We start from the raw sequence: 16804 nt of genomic DNA, 5'->3' as shown, positions 1-16804 counted from the left end.
GGCGCCAAGAGATATGAAATTTACAAAAAGATCAAATGAATAACGATAAAAGGATCAATCACTATTCATGTAACATCTTCTCATTTTCATATCTTTCTATTCCAATTGAATTTTGTATCAAACATATTCAATCTATTAAACTACTGATGGATGAAAGAAAGCCAGATGTCAACAACTGACCAAGGCTCTAACCGCATACCACCTCAAGGATGCAGATGGCCGACAAAGTAGTTCTACATCGGCGATGCCGTGGTCATTGATCCTCACATATATGCACATATATTTTCAATGATCCTCACATATATACACGTCATTTTTTTTCGGTTTTCTTTGCTGAGTCATCAAGATTCAAGACCACTGCACCTTGGCGAAGCTCACGCAGCTGAACGCCATGGTCCGTGTCGGCCGGAGCCGATGCCAAGGTGTGACAACTCCGGCTCAGAGCGCCGGCAACCTTTGGCTCGCGTCGTTTGACGTCCGCTGCGCTCAGCTGGCAACCTCCCACGAACACGGCCTCCTCCCTCGACTCGATCGTCCCTGACCTCCAGTCCTCCCACCTTAAACCCAACCCAAACCTCCACTGTTATTAACCCCCGCCAATCATTACCGCAGCCATTGAATGCTCCAGCGGCGATCTGCTTTCCGATCCTTCATTTCCCCGCTGCATGACAGAAAGCTTGCCGCGGTTGTTCCACCTGCAAAAAGGAAGCCGCATGCATTCACTCCGTAACAGTCCTCTCGCCATTATCATGTCGGCCGACCGGCCGGTACGTGTGGTGATCGACCTCTCCCTTTTAAGCCCGCAGGATCCGGGCGTTTCTTTCCTGGCCGACCGACCGTGGTAGATCGAGCAGGATCCATCCAATGCCGGCGTTACGCTGCGTCCTCGCTTCGGTTTTGGTGGTGGTGGTGGCGGCGGCGGCGGCGGCGGACGCGCTCGGCGTGAACTGGGGCACGATGTCGACGCGCCGGCTGCCGCCCAAGGTGATGGCGCGGCTGCTGGCGGACAACGGGTTCCGGAAGGTGAAGATCTTCGACGCCGACGAGCGGACCATGGAGGGGCTCGCCGGGACGGGCATCGAGACGATGGTCGCCGTGCCCAACGACCTCCTCGCCGCCGTCGCCGACTACGCCCGCGCCAGGGAGTGGGTCAAGGAGAACGTCACCCGGTACGCCTTCGACGGCGGCGTCAACATCCGGTTCGTCGCCGTCGGCAACGAGCCGTTCCTCCGCGCGTACAACGGCTCGTTCGACCGCGTCACCGTGCCGGCGCTGAGGAACATCCAGCGCGCGCTCGACGAGGCCGGCCACGGCGGCGCGGTCAAGGCGACGGTCCCCGTGAACGCCGACGTCTACGACTCGCCGCCGGGGAACCCGGTGCCCTCGGCGGGGAGGTTCCGCGCCGACGTGGCGGGCGTCATGACGGAGATGGTCCGGCTCCTGAACCGGAGTGGCGCGCCGCTGACGGTCAACATCTACCCGTTCCTCAGCCTGTACGGGAACGACGACTTCCCGCTCGACTACGCCTTCTTCGACGACGCCGGCGCCGGCAAGGCGAAGCCGGTGGTGGACGGCCGGGTCAACTACACCAACGTGTTCGACGCCAACTTCGACACGCTGGTCTCGGCGCTGAAGAGGGTCGGGTTCGGCCGCCTGCCGGTGATGATCGGCGAGGTGGGGTGGCCGACGGACGGCGACAAGCACGCCACGGCGGCGCTCGCGGAGCGGTTCTACAAGGGGCTGCTCCGCCGCCTCGCAGCGAGGAAGGGCACGCCGCTCCGGCCGAACGCCCGCATCGAGGTGTACCTGTTCGGGCTCATGGACGAGGACGCCAAGAGCGTGGCGCCGGGCAACTTCGAGCGCCACTGGGGCCTCTTCACCTCCGACGGCCGGCCCAAGTTCCCCCTCGACCTCCGCGGCGGCGGCCGCCCGGCGATGCCCGTCCCGGCCAGGGGCGTCGAGTACCTGCCCCGTCGGTGGTGCGTGCTGAACCCGGACGCCGCCGCCGGCGGCGACGACCGGCTCGCGGGCAACGTCGGCTACGCGTGCGGCCGCGCCGACTGCACGCCGCTGGGGTACGGGTGCAGCTGCGGCGGCGGCGCGCTGGACGCGCGCGGGAACGCGTCGTACGCGTTCAACGCGTACTACCAGTCGCAGGGGCAGGCCGAGTCGGCGTGCGACTTCCAGGGGCTCGCCGTCGTCGTCGACAAGGACCCGTCGCTGGGAGCGTGCAAGTTCAGCGTTGGGTTCGTCGGGTCGGGAGCGGCGGCGGCGGCGGCGGTGGTGATGGCGCGGACGGCGGCGGTGGCGGCGGCTCTGCTCCTCGTGTTGCTTTGAACTTACGCGAGGCGTGAATGCGATGCTCGTAGATTTGTAGGTAGGTGACGCCATTAAGACGTTGTACTAAGAAGTGCTTTTGTTCACGTGAGATGTTTGTGCTCATAAGTGAGAGATTATCAGTTCATTTGTAAGCCAGGAAAAAAAGGAAAAAGGAGAATTTAGAGTTCATTTTGCAACAAAAATTCACTTTCATTCGGACGGCAATGTTCAAACTTTATGTAGTGTTAAAATGCTCCAAAATTTAGGAGATCCTTTATGCCTTGTCTACAAAAGTTTGCCTAGAAGCATTTGAGAACCATGTAGCGTGAGCATACGCTTTATCACACGACAGCAACCACGCGTGAACGTACAATTCCCGCCTTGGATCTTTTTGCGAGGAAATAAGAGCATGTGTCCGTCCAATCTCGAGGAAAATAGGAGCACTCATTTTTTTTAAGAACCGGCAGGAGAGCTGCTCGCTATATTAAAAAGAGGAAAGTGTAGATGGACGCGAACAAAATCAACATTTACAACACCTCACGGATGGGCGGAAAAACGCTCATGCTTAACAAGAAAAAACTCATCGAAGTGCACCGGCAGTTGTCCTAACTACGCCGCAGGAGAGCCGCAAGGTGTTTTGCCCCTGCTGCAATCCATATAGAGGCTTCGTTCTTGATGGTCTTGTATAATTTCCTGTGATGTAGATTCTTGGCGATCGAAAATCCTTACATGGCTTTCCTTCCAAATAACCCAGCATACGAAGATGATAAGGGATTTGAGGCCGCGTCGGTCTTCACTTGCAAAATCTGCTAGGTTTGTCCACCATTGGTGGACAGAAAACTGCAGCGGCCAGTTCGCGGGTCGGAAGTCGTCATTAGTCACCCACGTCGGTATCTCATTCAGATTCGCCTGGTGAAGCTGCACTCCGCGAACAAATGGCAGCCTGACTCTTGTACTTGTCTGCATAGGGGGTAGCACCCTGAAACCCAACCTCGCGCTTGTAGCCTGTCTGATGTCCACACCCAGTTTTGAATGGCCTACCAAGCGAAGAACTTGCATTTTGGAGGAGCCCAAGTTTTCCAAATCAAAGTTTTCAGGTTTGTCTTTCTCGGCTCCGATGAACTACGCACGGTACGCTGAAGCTGCTGTGTATTTTCCATTATTTGAGAATTTCCACATGATGGTGTCTTGCACATTTTCCCTTAGGTCGACGTCTTGGATCGCTCTCCATAGTTGGATGAATTCGATAAAGTGCCGGACCGAAAAATCCGGGTGATGCTAATTTATGTCACGGACCCATCTGTTGCTGCTTAACATCTCCTTCAATGATCTTTTTTTTCTTCCTTGAAATCTTGAAAATATTTGGTGCTATATCACACGGTCTTTGTCCTTGCAGCCAGGCGCTCTACCAGAACAAAGTTCATGCACCATCGCCCACTATGATTGAGGATGCTGCCGCGAATAGGAGCATGTCTGTTGTGTTGCATGGTAGGTCGTGATCATCCCAGCGTTTCCAGTCTTCCACCCAATCCTTCCACAACCAACACAGGCACAGTGCCTGTGCGAATATGCCAAAGTGAAGGATGCCCAAGCCCTCCAAGTTGGTTGAACGAGTTGATCTACGCTAGTTCACTTTGCACTTCGCGCCTGTCAGGGCCTCGGATCCCACCCAGAGGAATCTTCTCCTCTTGCCGTCTATTTCCTTTAGGACGCTCTTTGGCGCTCTCAAAACCGTAAGGAAGTAGACACCTTGTGATGTGAGGACTGACTTGATGAGCATCAATTGTCCCGCGTAGTTGATATTCTTCCCGTTCTATGTAGTCATTTTCACCACTGCCTTGTCCACCAGAGGTTGAAAATCAACGTGTCGAAGCCTCCTAGTGGTGAGAGGTAGACCCAAGTATTTGATGGGGAAGTGAGATCTTTTTGTTGAAAGGTTTTGAAGGATGTTATCCGTGTTCAACCCTGCTCATCGAATTGGGACTACTGTTGATTTCTGGAAACTGGTGTTGAGGCCTGTGGCATCACCGAAGCATGACAGAATTTCGACCAAATTTGAGATGTATGCTTGCATGGGATTGATGAAGATGGCCATGTCGTCCGCATACATCGATACCCGAAGATCGTTTGCGCGTCCTTGTAATTTGGAAAGGAGCCCTCGGTCGGTGGCTAGTTTCAGAATCTTCTTTAGCGGATCAATGGCAATGATGAACAGTAGGAGGGATAGCGGGTCCCCTTGTCTAAGTCCCCTCCCATGCTTGATAGGCCCGTTTAGCACCCCGTTTAGTAGTATTCGTGATGATGAAGTAAGCAGGAGTGCAGCCACCCAATTGCACCAGTGAGTGGGGAAACCTAGTCGTTGCATACAAAAGGTATTCCCACCTGATGGAGTCGAAAGCCTTGGCAATGTCAAGTTTGAGCAGCAAGGCAGGGCATTTACTTCGCTGGAGACGTGTAGCCATGGAGCGGACTAACATAAAATTGTCGTGAATGCTGCGCTTTTTGATGAACGCGCTCTAATTTCTGGAGATGATCATGTCCATGTGAGGTGCAAGTCACATTACCAAAGCTTTTGTGATAATTTTGATGAACAAGTGAATCAGACTGATTGGGCGGAAGTCACTAATTGTGTCGGCCCCTTCTTTCTTAGGTAGCAAAATGATGTTCGCTGAGTTTAGAAGGCTCAAGTTGACGGTCTGGAGAAGGTGAAAAGCGTTTGCTGCGTTCATGACATCGTGCTTGATAATCTCCCAGCACTCTTTGAAGAATATGCCAGTGAATCCGTCCGGTCCTGGGGCTTTTTCAGCCGGCAAAAGATGAATGGTCCCTTTAATTTCCTCTTCTGTGAATTGGGCATCTAGGCCATCTAGGTCGTGGTGCTGCAGGTTCAGCATATCCCAATTGATGTCGTTTCAACACGACGGTGGTCAGCGGAAGGTAGCCTTAAAATGTTCCTGAGTGACTGATGCTTTTTCTTTATGTGAGACAGCCCATCCGTAGTCCTTTTGTAGTCTCTGAATGTGATTTCGCCTTTTGTGTGCATTCACTTTGCAATGGAAGCACCGCGTGTTTGCATCTCCTGCCTTGAGATTTGATATGCGCAGTCTTGTTTCCTTCTCACTCTTTCAATCGCAGCTAGGCCCTGCACCCTCCTTTTGAGTTGGGCTCTTTTGTTGCTCGCCTTGGGTGAGTGATCGATGTTCTTGGGCAATGTCCAGACGCAGGATGACCTCCAGCACCATATACAGTTGCTTTCTTGCATCGGATATAAGGCCACTGCTCCATGCTAGCAGCGCTCGTGAGGTGTGAAGGAGTTTATGGTACAGTATGTGGAAAGGCTCGTGATGTTCGGTTGGCACATTCCATGCGTTCGTGACAATTTCTTTGAATCTCAGCATTTTCATCCAAAAGTTCTCAAATTTGAATGATCGCGGCTTCCTTGGCCCTATGGGATTTGATAGTAGTAGCGGGCAGTGGTTGGAGTGGGACATTGATAGCGCCTGCAGTGCATGTGACCTGAAGGCTGTGTCCTAGTCAGGATTGCTGAAAAATCTATCTAACTTGACCATTGTTGGGTGTAGCTGTTCATTACTCCATGTGAATTTACGATTTTGTAGAGGAATTTCCTTGAGATCACACCTGTCAAGCGTTTCTCTGAAGTCTCTCATGAGTCGGTGATTTGAGGTTGTTGTTGTTTCTGTTCGAGGCTTTATAGATAAGATTGAAATCTCCCACAACGAGCCATTTGATTGGTTCAATTGGTTTTTGTCTATGCAGTTCGCTAAGGAACCGTTGCTGCTTATTGCGACGTGAAGGACCATAAACTACTATTAGTCTAACACTCTGTAGGCATTCTCTGATGAGGACATCCGCTGCTATGCTGAATTCGCCTACTGTGATGTTCGATATCTCAATGTAATCTTCGTTCCAAAGGAGAAGGATGCCACCTCTTGTTCCTAAAGGACCCCCAGCTAGTTTATAGGCGTGCTTGCGTAGGCGAGAGCCGTCCAAGTACGTAGTTGTGCACTTATCGATGTTTGCCAATTTAGTTTCCTGCAGGCAAGCTAAGTGGCAAAGTGTCGACTTCATAAACTGGTGCACTGCATCTTTTTTGGTTTGCTGGTTAAGCCCTCTCACGTTCCAGCTAATGATATCCAAGTTGACATTAATCATGAGGGGATGAAAAGCTCCGGTGCGTTGCATAGGCAAGTTGTGGTTGTGGGCTTGAATAGGAATGCTTGCATATCATAGATATCTCCCAGTCCAAAATGTGGCACCAGGAGTTCGTCTTAAGGATTACAACCAAATCAAAGTTCTGACTGCAGAGTATTGCGTTAAGTGTTACAACCCAATTGAAAGTTGAGCTAGGATACATGAGGCCACCGCAGCACACTGTCTCTGAAAAGCTGGATGGTAGTTGAATTTTGCAATGCATTTGGAACTAAGGATGATGCTTGGTAGAGATGGTGCAGGGTCATGCCGCAGCTTGCGCAGTAGCCATCTCCCCTGGAAGTTCGTCTATCCCCTCACCCACCATGGTGAGCATGGTGTCGTCCAGCTCATCGGCTTTGTCGTTGTTAATGTTGAAGATCTCAATCAACACAGCGATGATGTCTGCTGGTAGCAGTCCTGTGAACATGGCAAGGAATTCCTATAGAGCAGCCTCCTTAGGGTCAAGTTCATCACCTAGAAGCCCAAGCTTCCTACATAGGTTGCGTTGCGCCCGCTGCATTGTCGTCATAGGGTGAGCCGTAGAGAGTCGAACATTGTGACGTACTGAAGGCATGTTGAAAACCCAGCGCTGGTGGCGGCGAGCAGGGGCCAGTGTCAGAGTTGGCGCTCTTGGTTCTTCCGGTGGTTGCAGCACTGGCTGTGGGGGCATGGTGAAGAGGCTGGCCACCCCGTCGGCCACTGGTGTGTCTACTGTGCAGGCTTATTCTGCTTCTGCAGGCAGGGCCTCCTCGTTGATGTCGCTCTCCATGATTGGCCATGCAGATTGCGTCCTGCGATAGCCTGCACAGCGTGCACGAGTGGGGGTTCATGCGTGATGGAGTCACCCACCACCTATTCCTCCGTCTGTCCCCCCAGGTGCATGTACTTGATTGGCTCCAGCTGGGCCAAGAGCTTGCGCAGCACCTTGTCCACCTCCTCAAGGATGTCATTGTTGTTGCCGTTGCTATTATCGTTGAACCAGGCTTCATCCCCAAACATGTCGATGACGCATGAGGCCTTCCGAAGAAGGTCCAGTATTGGGCGTGGTGCTGGTGCCGCCGGGCACACGCCTTGCAGGTTGAACATCTTTTGCGCTGCATCGGCCATGGAGCCGACCTGAAGGTTGAAGAGTAGCTTGAAATCCGTGGCCTTGTGGAGCTTGATGGACGGCAAGGCCTCGCCATCCACATTCCTGTGCCTGCCCCCATGTGTGCCGACGCCCCTGTCGTGATGCCGCGGCGAGCGGGAGTGGTCCTTCCACTACGGGTCATGCCTGAACCCATTGGAGCACCTAGAGTATCCATAGCCGCGCGTATCATGCTGCTAGTTGTCGTTGCCGCCGTCATCATCATCGTCCTCCCACCACCCCTGCAAGTTGTGGAAGTCTGGGTGGTCGTCGCCGCATTTACACCGTGCGCCGCCACAGCGACCGTTGTCCCTGCGCTCGTCACGCCGTTCAGTGCGGGGCAGAGGTGGGTGCTGGAATGGTGGGAAGGCTGGCGCCGACTCCGGGTCGCCATCCCTGACGCACCAGTACCAAGGTAGCCGCTGCTTCTCTAGCTCAACGACCAGCACATTCGGATTGTGCGGGTTCACGATGACCGATGAGTAGTTGTGGATTTCTCCCAAGTGGATGAGGATGCGGTGCTTGGTCCTACATTGCCAGCGTTCGGGTGGGACTTTGTTGATTTGTGTACGGAAGAGGAGGAACCATCCATGGAGTGGGTGGTGAAGATGAGCCACATCACCTTGGCAATCTTGCTCGGGTCGGCAGTCCATGCCCACAACTCGATGCCGCGCATGTCCGTCGGGTGCAGGAGGTTGGTGTCGATGCATTGCAGGGCGAAGTTTCGGCCGATTAGCTGCTCGATGATGTTTGGCAGCCAGGTGTGCCTCGACACCCCGTCGAGGTAGATGCGGATGCGGTAGAACAAGGCCGCACCAAGAGCTCCGGTGAGGCTGCGCCATGGCCTAACACAGACTTCATTGTCGCGATACTTGATGGAGCCCTTGGCGTTGACCTCTTCGCAGTGGTGCCGAAACTGGAAGCGGATCAGGAACACCTCCAGGCGGTGCCTTGTGACGGTGACCTCACCGGGGTGCAGCCAAAACTCGAAGAGGATGGCGTCCTCAATGTTCCGCGTGGTGGTGCTTGGAGGGACATGCATGGCCCAGGTGACCAATGCATTCCCCTCCCAGTCGCACAGCTCACGGCTCGAAGGAGGTGGGGATGTGGAGGGTATCCTCGTTGGGCCGCAGGGCAGGGTCGCCAACGCGAATCGTTGCCATCTTGCTGGTGGAGCCGCAGGTCATGGTGCGCGCCGATGTTGCCGGTGTCGCACCGGGCGGGCGGCCTGCAGGCGTAACTTGGCGCGGCAGTCCCGCTGCTTGTACACTGAGCAGAGGCAGCACATGCACCGGATGGAATCGCTGCACACACTAGCTCGGTGGTCACGACCAAGGCACCTGAAGCAACGGCCTTGGGTCTTCTGAAGGAAGGCAGCACGGGCAGCGGGGATGGAGGCGGAGTTGAAAGGCGTCATGGTGCCGGTTGTTGGGGGGCACCTTGAATGCCGGTTGCCTCGGGTGTGGCTGACGACAGCGGGCTTTGACCACCATGCCCATCCCCGTCGCTGACGCCGGCTGACACGGGTCCACCCTAGCTCTGGCTCTGGCCCGGTGTCGAAGCGGATTTCATGCGGGAGGTGCCGCTGCTCACGGCTCAAAGGAGCGGGATGGCGCAGAGGGCCATTACTCCCTGAGGTGACGCCTGGAGGACGACAAGGTGAGGCGTGGCCAGGGTAGTAATTGTTTCTCGGTGGGATGGTAATGGTAAATCTTGAGGTGGCATGGTCTTGGTAGTCGGGGATGAGTTGGTGACTTGAAGGTGGGGGTGTATGGATGCACCTAGGCTAGCGGCAGAGAAGCTTGGGTGGCGCCGCGGGGCTAGCGATGCCAGCGATTGGAGGCGGAGTGGGGAGGCATATTGGCTTCTAAAATAGGAGCACTCATGCTTAGTCTCGCGAACTTGAGTATGGCTAGATAAGCTATAAAAAAATGATGCCAAGGAGACAACCAAGTTATACCAAATTCACATTTCACCATGATTACACATTTAGCCATCTCCTTCAATGAGTTTGGTAACACGATCCTCTGACATTTGGATCACCGAAACATTTTGATTTTGTTTCAGCATCGCAATTTGCAAAATCACGTCCTACCCTAACTCAAAGTTCTCCTTGAGTCAACGCACTAGAATTTTTTTACGAATCACACAGTACAAACACAGACGCTCACATACATGCACGCATACTCGTCCCGACAAACATACGCACGCAACCTACCTCTATGAGCACCTCCGAAAGACTAAGCCGGTAAATTCTCAAGATTAAAGAAGTCACCACTAGCATCTCGCTATTGATGAATACGTCGTCTACCATTAAAAGAATAGCGCAAGTTAAATTGGCTAGCTGATGCTCCGCTCGCGTCAACGCACTAGAATTGAAGAAGCCTACAATAGTTTTCGATTTTCTTTACCCTGAATCAAGTGTATGCTAGTCTGCAGTCTGCTACTGTCGTAGTGTCGTCAAGCCCCTCTGGTCCAACCAAATCAAGCAACTCACACTCTCCCTGTCCCGCCGTTTCTTAAACCAATTGTCGAGGCCCAGCCCACGTTTCTGTCCCGCCGTTTCCAAGCCAAGCCCATTAGTGAGACACCCTCCCGGCCCGATCTATAAGGCCCATCAGACCAACCCGGGCCGAACCTTCTGGCCTCCTAGGGCTCCCTTCCCTTCCCTTCCCTTCCCCTCCCCACCATTCTAGAACACGCCTCGGCGGCCTCCGCATCTCCCCGCCTCCACTCTCGCACTCCCTCCCACTGCAGCGGCCACTAGGGTTTAAACTTTTTCCTCCCCCGATCCGCCTCGCCGCCGCCCGCCCGCCGGAGACCGAGGATGGTGGGTCTGGGCTCGATGGGGTACGGGATCCAGTCGATGCTCAAGGAGGGCCACCGCCACCTCTCGGGGCTCGAGGAGGCCGTGCTCAAGAACATCGACGCCTGCCGCGAGCTCTCCGCCATCACGCGCACCTCCCTCGGCCCCAATGGTGAGTTTCGCGCGCTCTCGCGCCTTCCGCCCCGTCGCGCGCGCTGTGGGTTTGGGGTGGGCGTCTGTGCCGTTGCTTGGGGAGCGAGGGGGATCTGGACTCTGGAGCGAGGAGAGCGTGCTCGGTGGGTAAGCGTGAGGCCGCCGGATTGCGGGGTAGGGGGGATGGTCGGGTAGTGAAGGGGGATCTGGAGTAAGGAGTGAGCTTATTATTGGAGCTTAGTGGGGCAATATGAATGTTTTGGTAGTGTGAAGCAATTGGCGTACAGGCGCGCAGTTTGAAATCTCTTATTGGTGCGCAATGTTTGGATCACGAGCAATTAGATTGTCCAGGACCACTAGTATACCACCCTCTGTAAATCTCACCCGAATTACTTTCACTTAAGATGCTGAAAGGTTACGGCGGTCATTTAATTTTTCTTGTTTCCTGTATGCAGGAATGAACAAGATGGTTATCAATCACTTGGACAAGCTGTTCGTGACGAACGATGCTGCCACCATCGTGAACGAGCTCGAGGTTCAGCACCCGGCTGCCAAGATCCTGGTACTTGCCAGCAGGGCCCAGCAGGAGGAGATTGGGGATGGAGCCAATCTCACCATATCGTTCGCCGGTGAGCTGCTTGAGAAGGCTGAGGAGCTCATCAGGATGGGTTTGCATCCGAGCGAGATCATCATTGGCTACACCAAGGCCATCAACAAGGTGACTCACCCTCCCAATTGAATAGGGCACTAGGCTTTTGTGCTGTTGAATACCTGCAGTCTGATGGCAGGCTCTTTGTGCCTTTATATTTGGGAATGCAGACGATTGAGATCTTGGAGGACCTTGTCGAGAAAGGCTCAGAGAACATGGATGTGAGGAATAAGGAAGAGGTCGTGTTGAGGATGAGATCTGCTGTTGCGAGCAAGCAATTTGGTCAGGAGGACATACTGTGCCCTCTTGTGGCTGATGTAAGCTAATCCATAGCAGCTTATAAGGAGCTATTTCTTCCATGAACCATCCTGGTATCAACTAATGATGGGTTTGTTGTATCGTCTCACTCCAGGCCTGCATGCAAGTTTGCCCCAAAAATCCTGCAAACTTCAATGTCGACAATGTTAGAGTGGCTAAGCTGGTTGGAGGTGGTTTGCACAATTCTACTGTGGTTCGTGGGATGGTTCTAAGAAATGATGCTGTTGGGAGCATCAAAAGGGTGGAAATGGCAAAGGTAACCTCAGAATGCTACACTTAATTCATATTGCACATTGGTCGGTTATCTGTCAAAGTTCTATACGTTTATCCGTTCTATTAAGTTTTATGTTTCTTAATGGAAGGTGTTGTGACTGTAGTTGTGTAGTTACAGTGTATTTTCAAAAAGTAACAAGTATTTTGTTATGGTGCTCACCTATAATCATTATTTACACATGCCAACTTAATTGTGCATCTATGCTCCAATTCTGCAAGTGTAGCCATCATGAATCAGTTCTTTCATAGAGCGGTCACAACACAGTGCATTTAATGCACTTGTTTTACACTTGGTACAATTGTAAAGGTACACAGTGCTTAAAATGTCCAAAATTTACAATTCACAAAGTGTTACTTTTATGTATCTGTGTCCTTCAATTTTACATTTTATGTATCTGTGTCCTTTAATTTTACACTGCTGCTAAATGCAGTGAATGGAAAAGTTGTGAATTTTAACTGAGATATACATTAATATGTTATATTAAGCAGCTAGAAATTTAATGTGCGCTGATGATGTCTGGTGCTGTTTCTTTCTGAAGTCTAAGATCAGCCCCTATTTAGATTGCAGTATTTGCTGGTGGTGTTGATACTTCTGCAACTGAAACAAAGGGAACTGTGCTGATACATTCTGCTGAGCAGGTATGTTCTTACCATGATGAATTTTTCCCACTTTCTGCGATGAACATGTTCCTAGTTTCACCGCACTCTTTATAGTCTTTGTGCGTTTCAAAACTAAGTTGACTTCTATTTAAAAGGTATAGTCTTGCATTCTGTAGTAGTGTACATCCAACAGCATGTTGCTTATTTTTATTTCATGGATTTGTCTCATATGCAGTAAATTTGGTTTCAACTTTCACTGTGTCCTAATAACACTTTGAAGCACGTGATATTCCTTCGCTTTTATGGTGCATGGAAAGCTCTGTAATCTGCAAATTGCTTTTGCAGCTAGAAAATTATGCTAAGACCGAGGAAGCTAAGGTGGAGGAGCTTATCAAAGCTGTTGCTGACTCAGGTGCCAAGGTTATTGTCAGTGGCGCAGCAGTTGGTGATATGGCACTACATTTCTGTGAACGTTACAAGTTAGTTGCCTCCTGATCTGAACAGTTTTGTGCCATGCTTTTCTTTGTTGAAAAATTCTTTTAGACTGGGAGAGCAATTGTATATACTTTATCCTCTCTAAAACCCTCAATTCGTGTTGTCTTCAAGAAAGTATCTCAAAGCTTGATTTTAAGTGTTGTAGCTGTTAACCATTGCTTGCTATGTCCATTCACTTATTGATGTTCTGTTTGCAGACTAATGGTTCTGAAAATCAGCTCTAAGTTTGAACTGAGAAGATTCTGCCGTACTACTGGGGCTGTTGCAATTGTAAGTTCTGCTTTTAAAATATGCTTGCTGCATAGCATTTAAGCATACTTTTTTCTGATTTTGCATGTTTTTTTGAAACAGTTGAAACTTAGCCAACCAAATGCGGACGAATTAGGATATGCAGACTCTGTTTCGGTGGAGGAAATTGGTGGTGCTCGAGTATGTTGTCCCCCTTTGTGTATTTGCGGAAGATATAGTTTGTGCTTCATTCTTTCCTTACAACATTTAGTTTGTTCTATAGGTGACTGTTGTCAAGAATGAGCAAGGTGGAAATTCTGTGGCTACTGTTGTCTTAAGAGGCAGTACTGACAGTATACTAGATGATCTTGAAAGAGCTGTTGATGATGGCGTCAATACATACAAGGTATATCTGTGAAATCTGATTTTGTCTACTTTTCATTGTTTTAGTACAAAAGATATACTTTACACTTGTTTCTTCCTGTTTAATTAATTTGTCTGACTGTTGGTGTTTATACTAGTCAATGTGCAGGGACAGTCGGATAATTCCTGGTGCAGCTGCAACAGAAATAGAACTGGCAAAGAGATTGAAGGAGTTTTCTTTGAAGGAAACAGGGTAAGATATTTTTGTCATGTACCATGTTAGCTCGAGGACATGTGAATCCCAACATTCTAGTTGAAAACAGAAGGATCTTAACATGTTGCATTAGCTTGCTAGTTTATGACAAGGTTCATTGATGTGTATGGAATCCAGTATGATGTCAATTTATTGGGACATGATAGATGGGACAAAAATCATTTGATGCCTTTCTTTATTGTCATATTTAGAAGCCAGTGGCGAGTTTATAGTGTTTTATAGTTTAGTTGGGCCTCATCTATATAATCTGTCAACTGTTTTGTTATCACTAACAATTTTTGTAGTTTAGTGGATGATACCATGAAACTGTGAATTATATAGTATGTTTCTCCTCATTAATGTTGATGGTTAACTAATGCAGGTTGGACCAGTATGCCATTGCAAAATTTGCTGAAAGCTTTGAGATGGTTCCAAGAACCCTATCTGAAAATGCTGGACTTAGCGCGATGGAGATAATATCTTCCCTTTATGCTGAGCATGCTGCTGGGAATACAAAAGTTGGTATTGACCTGGAGGAAGGTGCTTGCAAGGATGTCTCTGCCTTGAAAATATGGGACCTCTACGTCACAAAGTAAGTCAGTGTATTAACATTTTGGATGAACAAATGTAGTTAGAAATCATGAGAAAGCTGTTTTGAATATGCTTTTTTTTAATCTTTATAGCTAGTGTGTCTCATGGAACTAGAACATGTAAATCACCGACTCATCGTGGTGCTGCTAGGTTTGTCATAGATGTTGTCATAGGTGCACCACAGTTGTCCTCGTACGCATTATGTGTTTCAAATTTGGGGCATGGGTTGGCACAATTTCTGTATTGGTATCAGCTGTTTTTGCTTGTCTTTATGTTTCGCTTCGCTTATTTTCGCCTGCACAGGTTTTTTGCCCTAAAATACTCTGCTGATGCTGTATGCACCGTACTACGGGTTGACCAGGTAAGGATGCCAATCAAATGTTATAATTCTTTTTAGACAATAAGATTATATGAGGTTCATAAGTTGGATTCATAAACTATTGCAGATCATCATGGCAAAGCCAGCAGGAGGGCCAAGAAGAGATGCCCAGCCTGGTGGCGGGATGGATGAGGATTAGTTTCACATTTTCGCTTTTGTACTCTTGTTTTCATTGTGTCACGCTTGCGAGATTTCAGATCAGGGAACATCTGTATCTTATCTAGGCTTTGGTTCTGTAGAAGATTTTGGGTGCCTGGAGTTCACGTTTGTGAGGGTTGCATGGTTGAGCTAATATCCCATGGGGAATTTGGGAGTCTTTTCCTGGTGTATTGCGATGCTGATGTATCAAATGATTGACTCCAGGGTTTGTTCTTTCAGTTTATCACACAAACTGAGCTCATGTAACTCCGGGGTTTGTTCATCTGAGTTCATTTAAGTGATACTTTAGTTCTACTTGGAAGACTGAAGTTGTCTTGATGGTTATTAGTTTGGTAACGTTGAATGCAGTCAATTTACAAAGGCAGGGTGCCTCCTTTGCTCCGTTGGTGAGCATTGTACCTCCACTGATAGCCCTTGTAAAGCTGCACGAGGTGAGTTGATGTTATAAGGGTTGCTGGAGGCGTCGAACTTTGATGCTTAATTGCGCATGGCTATCTCGCTAGCCCTAGCCATAAATCATTCTTCTATATTCGTAAGATAGCGTTGAGTACTCTGTTTTAAAATCTTTAACACTGTTGGCTACGTATCATTTGTTTGGTTATGACTTGTTAAATCATACATTTTGTTGTGATTGGTTGTAACATTAAAGGTATTAAAGGTACTTTATGTATGACTTAAATTTTTGCATATTTACACTAAATTATTAATAAGGAAAATGGTCAAAAGTTGTCTTCAAAACTTGAGGGTATAAGATATTTTGAGAAAAGGTGGAATACTAAATAATTGTATTGTCTAAGTTGGAAAATGGGTTCTCATTCTTCACTTTTGAGGAGTCAAAGGCCACTTTTATTTATATTATATTATATTATATTATAGTGTTCTCTTTCTTCACTTTTGAGCGTAGTGCAAAGTTTCAATGTACGGTTACCAATAATAACACATCATCTAAATAGATTTGGACGTATGAATGTTACATTATGCGATTTCACAGGTTAACCATAATATCTAATCGTTGCATGGTTTATGGATTCAATGTACCACATGTAATCGTTTGATTATATGCCACACTCGATTGAGAATCCATGTGAGGATAAGACGAAGGAGCCCCTGTGCTAGTTTATATGAATTCAATGTAACATATGAATTATGCGCCACGTGTAATTGTTTCAATTATAACTAGAAGATGCATGGCCATACGCGTGCTGGATCGAGAATCCATGTGACGACAAAATGAAGGAACCACAAATCCACAATGCTGGTTCCATCCATGTTATAAGATGGTGAGCACAGGCTCTCATCGTGAATAAACTCTCTCCTTCTCTCTTTACAAATATCCTACCATTGTCGAAAAAATACTTCCGTGTCATATCAGTTTAATGAGAATAAAATCTTGTTGAAACTTGCACTGGGAATGACTTGTGATTTTGTAAGTGCACTAATGGGCATTTATAGAGTTGTGCGCTTTATGGACATTCATAACTTCCCTTCCCAATCTCGGAACAACGTAATGCAGAGGAAATTATTTACAAAAGAAGCATTTATAATTATAAATATATTATAAATACTTTATAGTTTTCTAAAACGGCTTCTCCTAAGTTTTCATCTTTCATCGTTAAAAAGTAGTTCCCTCGTACCATTATCATTTTTAGATAAAAATTTCATTTCATCTTGAGGTTTAGGTTTCAAATAAACAAATTTTCTTCTTCACGTAGCTTATCCTTACATTTTTCATCTCTTAAGGATAGGATGATCGTATCTTCATTTCAGTAACACCCACTCATTCCATTCACCTTTTTTAGGGGTAAAATAGTCATTTCCCCTACAGTGGCCAATTTGTAATTTCACTAGCCGAAAGCAAAGCCCTAAAGCAAAAATCCCCC

General features: G+C 48.8%; 2 protein-coding genes across 2 annotated transcripts; both read left to right on the top strand.

Moving 5' to 3' along the window:
* The first annotated feature begins 96 nt into the window (after window positions 1–96).
* LOC101785876 (glucan endo-1,3-beta-glucosidase 8) lies at window positions 97–2580 on the top strand. Its single transcript, XM_004979483.4, has one exon. It carries the CDS (start codon window positions 865–867, stop codon window positions 2335–2337), a length of 1473 nt encoding a protein of 490 aa, XP_004979540.1. The 5' UTR covers window positions 97–864; the 3' UTR covers window positions 2338–2580.
* A 7751-nt stretch (window positions 2581–10331) lies between these two features.
* On the top strand, window positions 10332–15225 carry LOC101786286 (T-complex protein 1 subunit theta). The gene is made up of 13 exons (XM_004979484.3): window positions 10332–10635; window positions 11072–11334; window positions 11436–11582; window positions 11678–11839; window positions 12418–12495; window positions 12802–12935; window positions 13149–13221; window positions 13303–13380; window positions 13463–13585; window positions 13701–13795; window positions 14178–14387; window positions 14690–14747; window positions 14833–15225. Exons 1-13 carry the CDS (start codon window positions 10485–10487, stop codon window positions 14902–14904), a joined length of 1644 nt encoding a protein of 547 aa, XP_004979541.1. The 5' UTR covers window positions 10332–10484; the 3' UTR covers window positions 14905–15225.
* Window positions 15226–16804: the final 1579 nt, after the last annotated feature.

The sequence above is a fragment of the Setaria italica genome, chromosome VIII, assembly GCF_000263155.2.
Source record: "Setaria italica strain Yugu1 chromosome VIII, Setaria_italica_v2.0, whole genome shotgun sequence".
NCBI classification, from domain to species: Eukaryota; Viridiplantae; Streptophyta; class Magnoliopsida; order Poales; family Poaceae; genus Setaria; species Setaria italica.
Note: the sequence above shows the minus strand (reverse complement) of the source record. Positions and strands in the feature narration are given on the sequence as shown.